General features: G+C 48.1%; 1 protein-coding gene across 5 annotated transcripts in view; it reads left to right on the forward strand.

Annotated features, from left to right (window-relative positions):
* The window catches only part of LOC140741720 (plexin-A1-like), a 436,373-nt gene that overhangs the window by 385,997 nt on the left and 30,569 nt on the right, over positions 1 to 19,807 (forward strand). For 4 of the 5 annotated variants that reach the window (XM_073072023.1, XM_073072026.1, XM_073072025.1 and 1 more), the window contains 4 exons: positions 365 to 507; positions 1,408 to 1,664; positions 7,733 to 7,799; positions 12,325 to 12,471. In XM_073072023.1, coding sequence (XP_072928124.1) covers positions 365 to 507; positions 1,408 to 1,664; positions 7,733 to 7,799; positions 12,325 to 12,471 — 614 coding nt within the window. Of the gene's footprint in view, positions 1 to 364; positions 508 to 1,407; positions 1,815 to 7,732; positions 7,800 to 12,324; positions 12,472 to 19,807 lie in introns of those variants that run through there. The other variant, XM_073072027.1, reaches the window with a different exon arrangement.

Genomic DNA, 19,807 nt, shown 5'->3' on the forward strand with positions numbered 1-19,807 from the left:
ATGCCTTTGGACTGTGGGAGGAAACTGGAGCACCCGGAGGAAATCCACACAGTCACAAGGAGAACATACAAACTCCTTACAGACAGCGGTGGGAATTAAACCCTGATCTTCCAATCACCGATGCCGTACAATTTGTTTTGCTAACCACCGGGCTACTAGACTGATTGCATTGAGGAACCTAAAAGGTTTTTCAATGATTCGATTGTAATTCTTTGTTCCACTCTGAATGCCTGTAAGAAAATGAATCTCAGGGTAGTACTGTATATAATGAGATCTACATACTTGGATAATAAACTCTTGAACTTTGAACAGCGGTGGTTGTTAAAACAATGCAACGTTCTCACGTTGGCCGTTTCTCTTCCAGCTTTCGCTGAGCTGCAGACGGATATCCACGAGCTCACCAGCGATCTGGACGGAGCCGGGATTCCGTTCCTCGACTACCGAACCTACGCCATGAGGGTCCTTTTCCCAGGAATAGAGGATCACCCGGTGCTCAAGGAGATGGAGGTACAGCTGAATCCCTCCCTCGTGAAGCAGTTTTAGGTTCCACATCTGAGAAAGGATGTGCTGGCGTTGGAGAGGGAGAACTGAACAGAGCAACACGGACAAAATATTGACAGATTATCCCTCGGAATGTCGAGGATAGGAACAATCCCACCTTGTGTAGAACTGCAACTTACAAAAGTACAGCATACTTTTTTTTAAAGAGTGGTGCTGCTCTGTAACACCCTGGTTTGACCACACTTGGAATATTTTGTTCTGCTCAGGTTGCCTCATTATTGGAAGGATGTGCGAGTTTTAGAGAGGGTACAGACGACATTTATGGACCACAGGAAGTGCCCTTTGAAGATAGGTTGAGCGAGCTAGGGCTTTTGTCTTTGGAGAAAATGGCACTGAGAGGTGACTAAATTGAAGTGTACAAAATGATGAAGCATAGATCAAGTGGACAGCCAGAGACATTTTCCCAGAGCAGCAATGGCAAGTATAAAAGGGCATAATTTTAAGGTGGTGGGGGAAGGTGTAGTGGGGGGGATGTCAGAGGTAGATTTTTTTACACACAGAGTGCTGGGTACATGGAATAAACTGCCAGGGGTGGTGTTAGAGGCAGATACATTAGGAGTATTTAAACAACTCTTAGATGGGCACATAGATGATAGAAAAATAGAGGACTGTGCAGGAGGGAAGAGCTAGATTGACCTTAGAGTAGATTAAAAGGTCGGCACAGCATTGCAGCCAAAGGGCCTGGACTGGGCTGTAATGCTCTGTGTTGTAAAATGGCGGAGGAGTTCAGCAGGTCCAGCATTTGTGTGTGTGGTTCTGTCTCTGGAGTATCTGCAGAAACACTTGTGTTTACAATGCCCCGCGCCTGTTTCTGACCGTGTTCCCCCTCTGCGTTTGGTCCTCAAGGTGAATGCCAACGTGGAGAAGGCGCTGACTCTCTTTGGGCAGCTGCTGAACAAGAAGGTCTTCCTGCTGACATTCATCCGCACGCTGGAGGCCCAGCGGAGCTTCTCGATGCGGGACCGAGGGAACGTGGCCTCACTCATCATGACGGCCCTCCAGGGTGAGATGGAGTATGCCACCGGGGTCCTCAAGCAGCTCCTCTCCGACTTGATAGAGAAGAATTTAGAGAGCAAGAACCACCCGAAACTACTGCTCAGGAGGTATGTGTAAGAATAACCTGCCCTTCCTCCCTGAAACCCCCTTCCCGTCCTCCCTGAAACCCCCTTCCCGTCCTCCCTGAAACCCCCTTCCCGTCCTCCCTGAAACCCCCTTCCCATCCTCCCTGAAACCCCTTCCCATACTCCCTGAACCCCTTCCCATCCTCCCTGAAACCCCTTCCCATCCTCCCTGAAACCCCCTTCCCATCCTCCCTGAAACCCCTTCCCATCCTCCCTGAAACCCCTTCCCATACTCCCTGAACCCCTTCCCATCCTCCCTGAAACCCCCTTCCCGTCCTCCCTGAAACCCCCTTCCCGTCCTCCCTGAAACCCCCTTCCCATCCTCCCTGAAACCCCTTCCCATACTCCCTGAACCCCTTCCCATCCTCCCTGAAACCCCTTCCCATCCTCCCTGAAACCCCTTCCCATACTCCCTGAACCCCTTCCCATCCTCCCTGAAACCCCTTCCCATCCTCCCTGAACCCCTTCCCATCCTCCCTGAACCCCGTCCCATCCTCCTTGAAACCCCTTCCCATACTCCCTGAACCCCTTCCTATCCTCCCTGAAACCCCTTCCCATCCTCCCTGAACCCCCTTCCCATCCTACCTGAAACCCCCTTCCCATCCTCCCTGAAACCCCCTTCCCATCCTCCCTGAAACCCCCTTCCCATCCTCCCTGAAACCCCCTTCCCATCCTCCCTGAAACCCCTTCCCATCCTCCCTGAACCCCTTCCCATCCTCCCTGAACCCCGTCCCATCCTCCCTGAAACCCCTTCCCATCCTCCCTGAACCCCCGTCTCACCCTCACTGAACCCCGTCCCATCCTCACTGAACCCCCTTCCTATCCTCTCTTAACCCCCTTCCCATCCTCCCTGAACCCCTTCCCATACCTCTTTTGTTCTCTGTGCCAACCTTCCTATCTGATTCCCTCCTCTCTGAACCCCTTTCTTTCTCTTCAAATCCCTCCCTTCCTCTCTAAATGCCTTTCTTCCACTCCTCTCTGACCTCCCCTTATTTAACAGCCCTTTCCTCTTGAAGCACCCCTCTCTGATCCCCCTGCTCTCCTATCCTTTACCAACTCCCCCTTTCCACCCTCCTTTCTGAAGCCCATCCCCTACTCTCCGACACCACTTCCCTCCTCTATAACATACCTCCGCTCCATCTCACTCGCCCTCCCTCCAAACTCCACACACTCCCATATATGAAATGTGTCAATGCCTTGTTATATAATGTTATGGGGTGGGGGTGGAATGATGCCATCATTTACTGCTCATATCTAACTGCCCCTGAACTGAGGAGGTGGTTGAGAGTGGGAGGTGGGAGAGAGGGAGGTGAACCTGGATCACATGCAGCCGGACTGGGGAAGGCCAGTAGGTTTGTTCCCCTACAGGACATGGGGGAACTGGGGCCACTTCTGATTGTGGTGCCCCACAACTCATCACCGTTTTCTCAGTGGCTGGTAGGGCAGATAATCACTGAGGGCAATGAGCAGATGTTCAAATGTGGGAGCTCTCCATCTCCTTCCCCCTCCCCTCATCTCCTCTTTTCCCTGTCCTCACTCCCTCCCTTCCTTTACTCCCTCTTTCCCTCCCCTATCTCTCTCCTGCTCCCTCTCTCCTCTCCCTCTTTCCCTCTCTCCCTCACTCCTTCTCTTCCTCCCTCTATCTTTCCCCTCTCTCTCCCTCCCCCTCTCTCCTCTCTCTCTCTCTCTTTCTCTCCTTCTCTTCCTCTCTCCCTCTTGCTGTCCCTGTCCCTCTCCCTCCCTCCCTCCCTCTGCCTCTCTCCCTCCCTCTGCCTCTCCTGCCCCCTCCCCCTCTCCCTCTCCCTCTCCCCCTCTCTCCCTCCCTCTCTCTCCCTCTCCCTCTCCCCTCTCTCTCCCTCTCCCTCCCTCTCTCTCCCTCTCCCTCTCCCCTCTCTCTCCCTCTCCCTCCCTCTGCCTCTCTCTCCCTCTCCCCCCTCTCTCTCTCTCCCTCCCTCTGCCTCTCTCCCCCTCTCCCTCTCTCTCCCTCCCTCTGCCTCTCCCTCTCCCTCTCCCCCTCTCTCTCCCTCTCCCCTCTCCCTCCCTCTCCCCTCTCCCTCCCTCTGCCTCTCTTTCTCTCCCTCTCTCTCTCCCTCTCCCTCTTCCCCTCTCTCTCCCTCTCCCTCCACCTCCCTCTCCCCCTCTCTCTCTCTCTCTCCCCTCCCCCCCCCTCCATCCCTGTACTCAGAGTTAGAAGAAAGTCCAGCTGGCATCTGGCTGGGCCAGCGATCAAAGACCAAGTAGCCTCCCGCCTGTTCTCAGTCCCCAAATACCCCGTTTAATCAGCTGGCGGAGAGATGAAGATGTAAGATGCTCCCAGTTCAGAAAGCTATCAATAAAACATTCCCCTCTGACAGGACATGGGGTTGCTCTGTTCCTGGGGATGTGTGGGGGGAGGGGGCTGCTGCAGATTACATTTACTGCTGCTGTCCGTCCCTCTGGGCCTTGGGTGGAAGATGTGAAGAGTCGATTCATTCTGGAGCTCATTAGTGCACGGTCCCAGGATGCCTCATTTGCAATGAGAGCAGGATTCAGCCGCGGAAGCAGGCTCTCCAGAGCCCGAGCGGGGAGAAGTCAGAGCCAGCACCACGAGAAGTTTGGATCATCTGTTCGCTCGTCTCCTGTCCCGCTGCCTAACACCACAGGCCGGGCAAAATGTGGGTAAAACAGGCCAGTCCGTCGAAGGGACACCAAGTACGGAGAATCTTTACCCGCTTCACCACCTGTCTGTGCAGGTTTGAGGTGTACTTGCTTAACTATCGCACCGCGATGGGGCAGCATGGTAGTGTCGCAGTCAGCACAACACTTTATAGTGTCAGTGATCAGGGTGCAGTTCCACCGCTGATTCCCTCCCTAAAATCACTCATTAGTGCTTGCTCCCTCTCCCTATACCTCTCCCCTCTCTCTGTCTCTATCTCTCTCTTTCTGTTCCTCCCTCTCAGCCCCTTCCCCTCTTTCCTTCTTCCTTCCCTTCCTCCTCCATCCTCTCTTTCCCCTTCCTCACAATCCCCCTTCCCATTTGCACCCTCCCACTCACCCAACTCCCTCTCTCCTACCCCTCCGACCCTCCACTCCTCCTTCCTTCTATCCGTTTCCCTCTACCTTTTCCCCTCCTCTCTCCCCCTCTGCTCTCCCTCCCATCCTATATCCCCCACACCCACCCTCCCTCTCTCTCACCTTATACAATAAATCACAGAATATTTTAAAATGCATTTCTCAACATCAAATGTCAGAGAAAGTAGAAAAACATGACAAACGGACAAAAACCCAACGAGGTTGTGTTAGGAGAAAGGCATACACTAGGAGTAACTGATGAACACATAAAAGACGGAGAGAACGGGAGTGGTACAGAGGTGGAGCAAGTCGAGCGACACGGTTGTGTAGTGGTTAGTGTAACACTATTACAGTGCCAGTGATCGTAGTGGTTAGTGTAACACCATTACAGTGCCAGTGATCGTAGTGGTTAGTGTAACACTATTACAGTGCCAGTGATTGTAGTGGTTAGTGTAACACTATTACAGTGCCAGTGATCGTAGTGGTTAGTGTAACACTATTACAGTGCCAGTGATCGTAGTGGTTAGTGTAACACTATTACAGTGCCAGTGATTGTAGTGGTTAGTGTAACACTATTACAGAGCCAGTGATCCCAGTTTCAATTCCCACCGCTGTCTGTCAGGAGTTTGTACGTTCTCCCCGTGACAATGTGGGTTTCCTCCAGGTGCTCCAGGTTCCTCCCACAGTCCAAAGACTTATGGGTTAGTAGATTAAATGGCCACATGGGTGTAATCGGGCAGCATGGGCTCATTGGGCAGAACAGACCTGTTAACGTGCTGTATCTGGAAATAATAATAGAAATAAGCAGAAATCTCATAACTCCACTCTCCTGGGCGTCGAAGATTATGGGGAAAAGACAGTATTAGGACAAGTCCCCGAGTGGCATGGCCTGGAGATTGATGGTGCATGGGATGTTGTCCTGGAGCCAGGTTCCTGCAAGAACAAGCACACAGTAGTTCCTCATCTCCCACAACCGAAGACAGTCCAGCTTGTCCTGCAGAGAGCAGCACCAACAGATGAGCTGGCCTGCAGGGACCAGTCTCCAACCCAGCATGGATTCTAGTGTGCCCACCGTGCCTCTGTTCCCTCCCATGCCCCCTCCAGCACCTCCACCCCGGGTGGCTGTAACAGGTAGTGGCATGAGGGTCTGGGTTCCACTACGCCCGCCGTGCTTCATCCTCCCATTGGCCAGTTGCCTTAATTCTCTCATCTTCTGGTGAGGGACCCATGTGCCAATGTGAAACCTCTGAACTTGGAATACACTTTATTGCCGTTGAGTGACAACGGCATCACATGGTCTCTACCCCAGAGCTCTCACCCAGGGCTTGATAACCTCCCTCGTGTGGGGCATGCAGATTTGGAAAGAATACAACAGCAGGGTTTCAAACTAACCTCTCGCTGACCAGCTACCTTCAATACCTAAATTAAAGCATCTAAATTTTCGAGAACCTCCTTCTCGAGGTTCATGAGAATGATTCTGGGAATGGAAGGGTTAAAGTATGAAGTGCGTTTGTAGGCTCTAGGCCTGAACTCACTGGGGTTTAGAAGAATGAGGGGAAATCTCACTGAAACCTACTGAATATTGAAAGAGCTACATAGAGTGGACGTAGAGAGGATGGTTCCAACAGTGGCTAAGTCTAGGACTAGAGGTCCTAGAATAGAAGGTCATCTCTTTAGAACAAACATATGGAGGAATTTCTTCAGCCAGAGAGTGGTGAATCTGTGGAATAGCCACAGGTGGCTATGGAAGCCAAGCAGAGTTTGATAGGTTCTTGATTAGTCAGGGTGTCAAAGTTTGTGGGGAGAACAGTGAACATAAAAAATAAGAGCAGGAGTCGGCCACCTGGCCTGTCGAGTCTGCTCCGCCATTCAATAAGATCATGGCTGATCTGGCCATGGAGTCACCTCCACCTACCTGCCTTTTCCCCATAACCCTTAATGCAAAAATCTATCCAACCTTGTCTTAAATATATTTATTGAGGTAGCCTCCACTGCTTCATTGGGCAGAGAATTCCACAGATTCACCACTCCCTGGGAAAAGCAGTTCCTCCTCATCTCCATCCTAAATCTACGCCCCTGAATCTTGAGACTATGTCTCCTAGTTCCAGTAAAAGGAAGGCAGGAGAATGGGGTTGATTGGGATAATAAATCATGATGAAAGGAGTCGATGGGCTGAGTGGGCCAATTCTGCTCCTATGTCTTATGGTCTAATGATTGATGATTGGGAAACTGGTTTGGTATGGTCACACGTACGAAGATATGGTGAAAAATGTTTGGCTTGCATTGCAGATCATACTGTAGGTATGTCGAGGTGGTTAGAAGGGGAAAAGCAATAACAGAATATTGTGTTATAATTACAGAGACGGTGTAGCTGAGGTACACAGTAAGGTGCAAAGTCTGCACTCAGGCAGATTGTGAGATCAAGGGTTTGTCTGCAGCATACAAGCAATCTGTTTAAAAGCTGAGGTGCCTGGGCTGATAGAAGACCCAGCAGACTGTTTAGAGTAGGGCTTCCCAACCTTTTTTATGCCATGCACCCCTACCATGAACTGAGGTGTCCGTGGACCCCGGGTTGGGAACCCCGGAGGCTTTTAAATTACAGCCCACAAGAAATAGACTTGATAAATTGCATAACCTGACCCACGGTACCGTAGTGACTACCACAATCACTTTCAGTACCAGTGATCACCTATTGGGGGTTCAGTTCCCTCCACTGTCTGTAAGGAGTTTCTACATTCTCCCACCGACCTACCAGTGCCCTTCAGCTGCTGCGGTTCCCTCCGACATTCCAGATACATACGGCTTAGCGTCAGTGAGATGTGGGCACATCATGTTGGCGCCAAAAGCGAGGCGGCACCTGCCTGCAGCCCCCCCCCCCCCCCTCCCAGCATGCTCTTGGCCTGTGTCGGCCATCGACACAGAACGGTGCGTTTCACTGCATGCTTCAGTGTACATCTGACAAATAAATCTTGGACATCTTTAACAATTTTGTTTTGTAGGACTGAGTCGGTTGCAGAGAAGATGCTAACGAATTGGTTTACCTTCCTGTTGTACAAGTTCCTGAAGGTAAGGCCGTCTTAACTTGGGTGCCTCACTTAACAGGAGGATCTAGCTGTTCATTACGCAAAACTTCTATCAGTCTATTCCCCCTTTTCCTGAGATTTCTTTCCTCTCCAGATGTTGTTACATTGTTAGGGAATTGCACCAAACATCTGGGCTGCAGTCTCAACGACCCCGCTCCGATCTCAGTCCGAAGCCAGCGAAGGGATGGGGAAACAGCTGGAGAGAGGAGTGCAGCTGTCAGTAGGGAAGCAGTGGGGAGGGGGGTGGGGAAGAGATTTACTTTAACATATGGACAGAAAGGAAAATTGGCGTAATGATCAAAATGTGTACACGTTGTCCAGCTCCTATAACTTTAAGTCCAGGGATAACTCGGGTAGAATGCTGGAAAATCTGAAGTCTCTCTCAGACGAATCCCGAAGGTAAGGTATTCATCAATAATGCAAACTACACGTGTCCTTTGCCGAAAGCGCCCTAGGAACTGGCTTCAGCAAATCAAAGAGCTGTAACTATTTGTCTGCTGATGTAACACTCCAAAAAGGAATCTGGAATGTGTGGCGACACTTGGAAGCTGATCCAGCGCACTGTCTTTTTTCACAAGACTGCAGAAGTTTATTCACTCGCCAGGCACAATGATCAGGTATATACAAAACTATTCACACATTCAATTAAAATACGGCTACTATCGTGAACAAAACTTGACTCCTGGGAGCCCTCTGTTTTCAGAAATCCCTTCACTGTGCCCACGGGGACAGCAGATTCCCTCTCCAAGGACGTCCGGGCACAAACGTTACCCCGGAGAGGGAGCAAACAGCCAGCTTGCGTAGAACATGCCAGCTGGACCCGTGAATGGCCAACTTGGCCAGGCCGAGGAGCGATTCGCCTTCCACCCCCCCACCCCCTGCAGAACCTCATGCGTGTTGGTCGTTACACAAATGACACATTTCACTGTATGCATCAATGTACACGTGATAAATAAACTCAAATCTTAAATCTTAATTTGTCCATACAATCATAGAACATTACAGCACCACAACAGGCTCTTCAGCCCATTTAGTCCATGCTAAACTATTATTCTGCCTTGTCCCTGGACCATAGCCCACTGTACCCCTCTCATCCACGTACCTCTCCAAATTTCTCTTAAATATTGAAATCGAAATTGGTTGTGTTCTCGCACACCTCGGTTGTATTCAGAGAACAAATATTGCTATATAAATGAGGAAGCATTGTCGATACAATTATAAGTCAAAATGAAGAGTTACTAAAGGAAATCTGTTGGCTTGTCAAAGTATTTTTATTGAAGCTTTGTTTAAGATCTGACAAGGAGCTATTTTAATTTAAAGCTGGTGGATATTGGTGCTTGCACTTGCAGTAAAAAATATAGTGGAACAGAGAGGCCTAGTTTGTGTATAGTAAATACTAGGCCTCATCCCCGCTTCCCAAACCGCCAGCTGCATATGGGTGTGGGCCTCATCGAGCTCAGTCAGTCTTTTCCTTGGCAGTTTCCCTGTGATTGCGAGGGGCCATCGCCTTTCCCGTCGTTCCCAAGGCTACCCCTCATCCATCCAGCAACCCCTCTCAACTTTAAAACCTGAAGCTATTCCTGCTTGTTGGTGTGCACTGCTCCTGGCCAGGCACGTTTCTCTCCTGTTCTTATTTATTTTCTCTAGTGAATAATATTTTTTTTTAAATAGCAGGACTTTATGGAATGTAATCCTGTTTCTTATTATACAATGTTGAAGGAGAACATTTGGTTCTTCGAGTCTATGCCAGCTCTCAAGAGTAATCCCATAAATCCCACTTACACAGGCCCTTTGGCCCCACGGGTCCATGCTGTTGAAGTGGACAGCCAGAGGCTTTTTCCCAGGGAGGAATTAGTTCACACGAGGGGGCATAATTTTAAGGTGATTGGAGAAAAGTATAGGGGCAGAGGTAAGTATTTTGCACAGAGAGTGGAGGGTGTGGTACTCTGCTGGGGGTGATGGCAGAGTTAGATTCATCAGGGACATTTAAGAGATGGAAGAGTTAGATTGATCTGAATGTGGGTTAAGAAGTCAGCACAACATTGTTGGCCAAAAAACCACTGTTCTGTTTTGTTCTATGTTCCATTTGGTACAGCTCATCGAAACATTGAAAATCTACAGCACATTACAGGCCCTTCGGCCCACAATGTCGTGTCAACCATGTAACCTACTCTAGAAGCTGCCTAGAATTTGCCTACCGCATAGGCCTCTATTTTTCTAAGCTCCATGTACCTATTTAAGTCTTTTAAAAGACCCTATTGTATCCGCCTCTACACCTTCAATGTCAGTGCATTCCATGCACCCACCACTCTCTGTGTGAAAGTCTTACCTCTGACATCCTCCTTGTACCTACTTCCAAGCACCTTAAAATTGTGCACCCTCATGTTAGCCATTTCAGCCCTGGGAAAAAGCCTCTGACTATCCACACGATCAATGTCTCTCATCATCTTGTACACCTCTATCAGGTCATCTCTCATCCTCTGTCACTCCAAGGAGAAAAGGCTGAGTTCACTCAACCTATTCTCATAAGGCACGCTCCCCAATCCAGGCAACATCCTTGTAAATCTCCTCTGCACTCTCTCTATAGAATCCACATCCTTCCTGTAGTGAGGTGACCAGAACTGATCACAATACTCCAAGTGGGGTCCAACTAAGGTCTCGTATAGCTGTAACTCTATAAAGACTCTAGCAGATTTCCTCAGATGTACAGTGGAGAGTATTCTGTGGAGGCTCCAATACACTGTACGGCACGAGGCAGCAAAGGGTTGTAGACCCAGCCAGTTTCATCACGGTCACGACTCTCACCACAGTCGAGGACATCTTGTCAAGGCGCTGCCTCAAGAAGGCAGCAGCCACCATTAAGAACTCTCTCCATCCAGGACACGCCTTCTCCTCATTACTACCACTGGGGAGGAGGTACAGGAGCCTGAAGTTGCACACTATGTGTTTATCTTTTTTTTTTAAGACCATAAGATACAGGAGCAGAAGTAGGCCATTCGGCCCATCAAGTCTGCTCCGCCGTTCAATCTTTAAAAGTTCCCCAATCCTCTATCTTCCCACTAGCTCTGGCTTCCTTGTATACCCTCTCTTTTGTTTTTACTTGGGCTCTGATTTCTCTTGTCAGCCACAGTCGTGTCCTTGTTCCCTTTGAAAATTTATTATTATTTGGAATGTGTCTTGCACTTCCCTCATTTTTTGCAGAAACTCCAGTCATTGCTGCTCTGCTGTCCTTCCTGTAAACGTCCCTTTTCAGTCAACTTTGGCCAGTTTCCCTCTCGTGCCATTGTAATTTCTTTTATTCCACTGAAATACCAACACATTGGATTTTATTTTTTTCCCTCGCAAATTTCAAAGTGAACTCGATCATATTGTGATCTCTGTTCCCTAAGGGTTCCTTAACCTTAAGCTCTCTTAGCACCTCCGGATCATTGCACAACACCCAATCCAGCACAGCCGATCCCCAAGTGGGCTCAACAACAAGCTGTTCTAAAAAGCCATCCCTTAGACATTCTACAAATTCTCTCTCTTGAGATCCAGTACCAACCTGGTTTTACTAATCCACTTTCATATTAAAATCCCCAACGATTATCATGACATTGCACATCCCGGCTGCAGTTTGGAGGCCTGTATACAACTATCATTAGGTTCCTTTTACACTTGTCATTTCTTAACTCAACCCATAGAGACTCTACACCTTCTGATCCTATGTCACCTCTTTCCAATAATTGAATATTATTTCTTACACACAGGGCCACACCACCCCCTCTGCCTACTGACCTACCTTTCCGATACACCGTTCAGCTCCAATTTTGTAATTTTTTTTCTGTATGGCCCAAAACTACAAATTTCACGATATATGTCAGTGACAATCAAACTGATTCTGATTCTGACAGTAACGGGAGAATGACTAGATTTTTGGATTCAGTGCAGATTAGGAGCAGGAGAAGGCCGCTCGTCCTCTCATTCAAAGTCGTGGCTGAACTGACTTCAGCTGCACCCCTGCATTCCCAGCAACCTGTGGTAGAACGTAGAGCAGTCCTGTGCAGGACCAAACCCTTAGGCCCACAGAGTTTTCTACTTATATGTAGAGATACAGTGCCCTTCCAGGCCAACGAGTCGCGCCACCCACCAACCCACCTTTATAATCCGAGCCTAATCACAGGACCAGTTTGCAACCACCAATCAACCTACTAACTGCTACATCTTTGGACTGTGGGAGGAATCTGGAGCACCAGGAGGAAACCCACACAGTCACAGGGAGAACGTGCAAACTCCTCACAGACAGTGCCGGAGTTGGACTCCAAACTCGGGAACACCCCGATGCGTAAGAGTGTCGTGCTATCCGCAGTGTGCCTTTTGTTGCGCTGAAATCAACTTGGAAGATATTAAGGTGACTTCAGTAACTGCTGAAGCTCGTCTGTGCTTTAAAGCGCAGAGATCACAGCTGTGTGTCTGAGTGCAAGCGTTAGGTGTGTGATAGTAAAGCTGGTTCTGGTTCTGTGTTGCAGGAGTGCGCAGGGGAGCCGCTTTTCATGCTGTACTGCGCCATCAAGCAGCAGATGGAGAAAGGACCGATCGACGCCATCACGGGCGAAGCTCGCTACTCGCTGAGCGAGGACAAGCTTATCCGGCAGCAGATCGACTACAAGACAGTGGTGAGCACTGAGAACACACGCACTCGTGGTCCTCTGGTAGTGAGCTCGCATCCAGCCGTGCTCATTCTAAACCTGGCGAGGATTTTAGCTTGTGTGTGCAAGGGTGGATTCAGATTTAAATATTTATCACACCAGCAACGAAACATACAGTGAGCATTAACAACCAACACAGCCTAAGGGTGTGCTGGGGGCAGCCCACGAGTGCCGCACACATTCCAGCGCCAACATAGCATGCTCACAGTGACGCTTGCCGGCTGCCTCCAGCTCATCCTTGAACTGAGCTGGTCATTGACACAAACAACACATTTCACTGTATGCTTCGATGTACGTGTGACAAATGATGCTAATCATAAAAAAATACCTCAGATAAGCAGTTTCTTATGCTCCAGAGAATGAAGGCACCGTCAAGCACTTCTCTTTTTGGACAGCTCTGTCATCCTACTGATCACCAAGACTTTTCTTGTGTGAAGCAATTATACCCCTGCATCCAATCCAGGCAAGAATTATCTCCAACAACAGGGAGGCTCACGATCAATCCTTGGCATTCGTTAGCTTTACCACTGCCAAATGCCCCAGCGAGATTTAAATTCATTTAGACCTTAAGGCCATAAGATGCAGGAGCAGAATTAGGCCATTTGGCCCATTATGTCCACCCCACTATCTCATCATGGCTGATCCATTTCCCACTCAGCCCCAGTTTCCTGCCTTCTCCTCCTATCCCTTCATGCCCTGACTAATAAATCTATCAACCTCTGCCTTAAATATACTCAATGACTTGGCCTCCACAGCCGCTTGTGGCAATGAATTCCACAGATTCACCATTTTCTGGCTAAAGAAGTTCCTCCTTGTCTCCATTCTAAAAGGATGTCCCTCTATTCTGAGGCTGTATCCTCTGGTCTTCAACTCTCCCCCCCCCCCGCCCATAGGAAGCATCATCCCCACATCTTCTCTATCGAGGCCTTTCAATATTTGATAGGTTTCAATGAGGTCACCCCTCATTCTTCTGAATTCCAGTGGATACCGGCCCAGAACCACCAAACGCTCTTCATATGACAAGCCGTTCAATCCCAGAATCATTTTTGTGAAACTCTTTTGAACCCTCTCCGATGTCAACACATCCTTTCTTAGACAAGGGGTACATAGCTGCTCACATTTGCCCCACTATTAGTGTTGTCATTCAGGTTCAGATTCATTTATTGATCGCGTGTACATGGAAACAGAGTGTGGGGTCTTTGACCTTGCTGGGGTCTTTACTGAGGCAGCGAGAGCTGCAGACAGGGTCCATGGAGTGGTGGCCGGTTTCCACAACTGGTGTCCACAGCTCTGCAGTTTCTTGAGGTCACATGCAGAGTAGTTGCCATACCAGCTGTGATGCACCCAGAAAGGTGCTTTGTTAAAAACTGGTGAAGGACACTGGCTTGTTCCATTGTTTCTCTTGGGAACCAGGATGGTATATTGTTCTGGAAAGCTGCCTGAAAGGCCAAACATCAAGTGATGTATTGCAAGAATGAAAGGGTTAACCTATGAGGGGTGTTTGATGGCTCTGGGACTTCACTCGAATTTAGAAGAATGAGGGGGGGACCTCATTGAAACCTATTGAATGGTGAAAGGCCTAGATAAAGTGGATGTGGAAAAGATGTCCTTTAGGACAGAGATGAGGAGGAATTTCTTTAGCCAGATCGAGATGAATCTGTGGAATTTATTGCTACAGACAGCTGTGGTGGCCAAGTTATTGGGTATATTTAAAGCAGGGTATGATAGGTTTGTGATTAGTCAGGGCGTCAAAGGTTACAGGGAGAAGGCAGAAGAGTGGGGTTGAGAGGGAGAATAATTCAGCCATGATGGAATGGTGAAGCAGATCGATAGGCCAAATGGACTAAGTCTGTTCCAATGCATTATGGTCTTATTAAGTCATTTGCTGTTATCTATTCTGCCTATATGAACTAGAAGAAAAACTTTTGTCAAATGTAACTTTTCTTTCATGAATCTGATCACTTGACCCAAACCTGTTATTATTTTTGAAACACTTTTACCATTTCCTGAATAGATCCCAGCAGCTTCTCTACCACCAATCTCTGATGAACTGCCAATTTATTTTCTGTCTCCTCCCTTGCATACTACAGTTAGATCTCTGGATTTTCAGCATCTGCACAATCTCTTCCATTTACAGTTAGATCTGCTACATTCCACTCTGTGGGACTAGTTCTGGAATCGTTGGAATTCTGGAGATCTAGAACCGGCGCCACCAATATTATTGTAGCTACCTCCTTCAAGCAGGTCAACAGATCCTGGTGTTCCTTTTAATCCCATTAATTTCCTTTTATTAATGCTTTACTGAGGCAACAAATGAGGTGCTGGAGGAACTCAGCAGGTCAGGCAGCATCCGTGGAGGAAAGCGGACAGTTGAGATCTTTTGGACTGATGAAGGGTCTCGACCCAAAATGATGACTGTTCCCTTTCACAGATGCTGCCCAGCCCACTGAGTTCCTACATATTGTCATCTGCAGCGTTTCACATCTGCAATGTTATGCTAAGTTCTCTGAGTTCCTCAAGCACCCCAGACCCACAGTTCTTCACTCTTGCTGGGAAGCTTTCAATGCCTTCTTCCATGGACAGTAACATTTTTGAATTTCTCACACGTTTCCTTATTCCCAGACTGAATTTTTCTTGCCTTCGTTTGTTGGTGACCTACATGATACGTATAGAACATAGAACAATATGGGATGTCTCCTTTGTCTCTGCTTCTCCTACGTTTAGAACTTAGAGCATTACAGCACAGTACAGACCTCATTGTTATGCTGACTTTATAACTAACTCTAGCAGGCAGAGGCAGCCATCAGTCCCAGGGGATCATGGGTTTGTGCCTCTGGTGGACTGTGTCCTCTCCAGGGCGCAAGCCTGGGGGGGAAGATTTGAAGAACCGGCTGTTGCCCAAGCAACAGGTTCCCCCTCTCCACTTCACTGATTCAGTCCAAGGGAAGGGCAAGGCCGATACAGCCTGGCACCGGTGTTATCGCATATGGTACCAGAGTGAAGTTGTAAACAACATCAAACTGCCTTAGAGACCCCGGCTCCGGATTTCTTCCTCGGGGTTTACTCCTGAAGCCTTTCCCATGGCTGGGTATGGCCACAAGGCAGCGGAGGTTTCAAATCAGTTTTCCTTCTCCTAGGTGGACTCCCATCTAAGGCTGACGGGCCCCACCTGCCCGAAGCAACTGGTTTTGAGGCACCAGTGATCTGCCTTTGCCCTGCCTTTGCCCCTTGTCAGTATTAACAGTTCCACTGGGCCTAGTAGTTAAGCCACACGTGAAGGCCAAGAGTTGGACTTGGTTGTCAGAGGCTGTTAGAGAAGCACGCCATTTAGAGCACTTTATAGGTAGTGGGAGCTTATCTCCACTACCACCCCTGGCTATGACAACCTTAGAAACCTTACTAACTCTAAGATCAATCTATTCCTTCCTATTATCCATGTAACCAAGAGTTTCTTAAATATTCCTAATGCATCTGCCTCAACCACCACCCTGGCAGGGCATTCCACACACCCACCACTCTCTGTGTGAAAAGCTGACCTCTGACATGCCCGTATACTTCCCTCCTACCACCTTAAAATTATGCCCCCTCATATTAGCTGTTTCCATCCTGGGAAGGATTCCCTGCCTATCCACTCGATCTAAGCCTCTTATGATATTGTACACCGTTAGGTTGTGGGTTATGACAATCTAAAGGAGAAAAAAAAATGGTGGGAGTCACTTAGCACTACAGTGCAAGGGTGTTTATTAAACGCGTCACAAATCAACCAGACAAATTAGCAAAAATAGCAAAAAGAAAACTGCCAATATTTACACGAAGATATCTACCAGAAAACATAATAAATAGCTCCTTACTATTTTGTCCAGTGTGAACTCCTGGTAGCTTACTCTATCTGTCTCTCCGCTACTGAGAGTACGAGCGCCATTTATTAACCACTAGGTCGCACCACCTTTAATCACCCACAAAGTTAACTTCAATCTACACATGAATCAGAATATGATGCACCCCACAATGTAGTTACAATTATATTACAGAATAAGCATGGTATCTACCTTGAATACAGTATACAAACAATATATGCACATTGACATGTCCCCATTACTAAGGAAATGTATGGTGGGATTGGCACCGTAAAGCCGACCCGTTATGCGGATACACCAGGGAAGACATGGAAGTGCACACGCTCAGCGCAATGACAGCAGAGCATGAGTGTGAGTGTGAGTGTGTGTGTGTGTGTGTGTGTGTGTGTGTGTGTGTGTGTGTGTGTGTGTGTATACACATGAGTAAGTGTAAGGGGTGCACTTACTGAGTGCTCTCTCTCTCTCTCTCTCTCTCTCTCTCTCTCTCTCTCTCTCTCTCTCTCTCTCTCTCTCTCTCTCACACACTCCTCTATAAAGTCACCCCTCATCCTCCTTCACTCCAAAGAGAAATGCCCTCGCTCGCTCAGGTGGTGGGAGCAGATACAACAGCAATGCTCAAGAGATGTTTGGACAAACACATGAAGCACCCGACCAAATTATGCTATGTCCGTGTTAACCTCGTTCATCTTTTACACGCGTCTCTGGAGCTATTACTGACCTTGGATGTTTCTTGCAGTCCTGCTCTCAATTTCTACTTTTCCTTCTGAATATCTTGTTGCTTCTTTGCCAAATACCATAATTTTCCCAGTCTTCTGCCTTGCTGCATTCTTTGGCGATATTCTAACCCCATTCCTTAGATCTAATTCTCTCCATAACTGCCTTTGATAGCAACAGCTGTGCCACTTCTCCTGACTACATTTCTTTTTTGCCTTAAAGGAATAATTTACTTGTAAACCATGTATTAATTCTTTCTTCACCAAGTTGCCATTTGCATTGTGACAGATGTCGAGTTTGTAACTGCTCAGTTACTTGGTAAATATTTAATTTGGATTCCATGCTCAAACCTTTAAACAGTGCAATAATATCAGCAAAAGGTGTGATTAGCGCTCTTGTCACTGGAAGATTTGTTTTGTGCCTTGCGATGGTTGTTTAAAATATATTCCTCTCTCAAGTATTTTTGATGTGTTCCCAGCCTCCCTGACTGTTTTCCCCCCTCGCTGCCACCTCCTCCTCTTTCTCACTTTGAAGGGTGTGGAGTGAACACCTCATCTGAGTCTCCCTCGACAGTGCTATCACAGCCTCACCGTGTAGCCACCCTGCGCTGGTGTGGAGCCTTTCACCTCCTATAAAAACCTCAGACACTGCCACTTCTTGCAGCGAAATATCGAGGCTGTGCCACGTAAGCGATTGAAGCATCTTTTACATCCTGCGGAGATCCCGGAGCCGTTTTGAAATGCAGGAACTGCGGCTGCCAACGTGTACGTGAGGCAGCATCCATCACAGAGGGCCCCCTCACCATCCAGGACATGCCCTCTCCTCATTACTACCGTGACGGAGGAGGCACAGGAGCCTGGAAACGCACACTCTGATTTAGGAACAGCTTCCTCCCCACCATCATCAGATCTCTGTGCACCCCGCTCTTCCTCTTTTACATTCTTCAACTATTTTTGTTATTTATGGTAATTTTTACGTCTTTGCACTGTACTGGTGCCACAAAGGACGACAAATATGTGTCGGTGATAATCAAACTGATTCTGATAAGAGCAGGAGGATAACACACACAGAATGCTGGAGGAGCTCAGCAGGTTAGGTATCTATGGAAGAAAATAAATCGCATCGCAACCCTTCATCAGGACTGGAAACGAAGGGGGGAAAAGCCAGAGAAGGATTCAGGCTCCCCTTCTCTTCTCCTCATCTGTCCTCACTTCCCTCTGGTGCCCCACCTCCTTCCTTTTCTCCCATGGTCCATTCTCCTCCCCGATTAGATTCCTTATATTTTCTACTTCTCACCTTCTCACTTCTGCTTCCCCGTCTGTCACCCCCCCCTTACCCATTCTCACCCATCACCCGCCATGCAATAATTCTCCCCATTTCTTATTCTGGCTCCTTCTCTTTCCCTTCTAGTCCCGATGATCTGGAAACATCCGCTGTTTATTCATTTCCATAGATGCTGCCTGACCTCCTGCATTTTGTGTGTGTTACTCTGGACTTCCAGCATCTGCAGGATCTCATCTGTGTGAAACCCCTTTTTACCGGCATCTCTAGAGACGCAGCTCGTTAGCCCCTCGCTAACAGCCACTGGAATCAACGGTGAGAAAACCCCCCCCCCCCTTTCTCAAACTCCATACACCTAGGGTCGGTATGACTTTGGTCCCACCAAAACAGGGAAGTTGGGATGTTTCAACTACCCAAACCCTGATCTGAGTGAATACTGTGTAAATACTGCCCCCATGCAATTAGCCGTCGGCAAGAAATAACAGCTTGCACACTGCGTACAATTATAAAGAAAGTGTATATATAAATATCAGCTTTATTGAATAAAAAGGGCCAGTTACAGGTAACGCAATCCAAAGGCACACATAAGTTGGAGCTTATCTTGAAGTTGTCTTTAACTCACGCATTGAACCCACGGTCTGCACGAAAGTACACACCACCTTCCAAATGTTGCTCGAAACCCATCTGGAAGTGACGGGCGATCCCTCGGGGGTACTGGTCCTTCCTCCCTGAAGCCATTCACCTGCACAGAGCACCTTGTGCAGCAGGGACGGCCTCCTTGGCTGTCATCCCTCCTGTCTTCTCCCAGCCCCCGCCAAAAGGACCTCGACCCACGCCGATGTCCGTCACAAAAAACCTCTTTCGAACCTTCTCCCAGTTCCACCATCCTGATTGGCAGACACAACATTCCCAAGTTGAATAACATAGCCACTTATCTTGAGCTCAAACCCATACAGGCTGAACGCAGAACAGACTGCTCTTACAGAACTGCTAAAATGAAATACATCCAGCATAGCAGTCAAAATCTTAACCAGGGCTTTACACGTTAATAATTTGTTGGACCCGTGAGCAAGTAACAAACAGATTCCATTTTTATAGCCTTCTTAAGTCTGCAAGTTGGAAAATACTCAAAAATCACTTGATACAGTAACCGTACCTCCAATGTATTGATCTGCATGAACAGTATGCAAGATAAGCTTTTCGCTTGTATCTTGAGACATGATAATAATAATAGTCCTAGAGTAGCATTAAACTCAAATGCCGGATGCACAGTACATACATAAGATAAGGGTGAAAGGTGAAATATCTAAGGGTAATAAGACCGTAAGATATAGGAGCAGAATTAGGCCATTTGGCCCATCGAGTCTGTTCCGCCATTCTCTCATGGCTGACCCATTTTCTCTCTCAGCCCCGTTCCTCTGCCTTCTCCCCGCGTCCCGTCATGCCCTGAC

Source organism: Hemitrygon akajei, chromosome 19 (assembly GCF_048418815.1).
Source record: "Hemitrygon akajei chromosome 19, sHemAka1.3, whole genome shotgun sequence".
NCBI lineage: Eukaryota > Metazoa > Chordata > Chondrichthyes > Myliobatiformes > Dasyatidae > Hemitrygon > Hemitrygon akajei.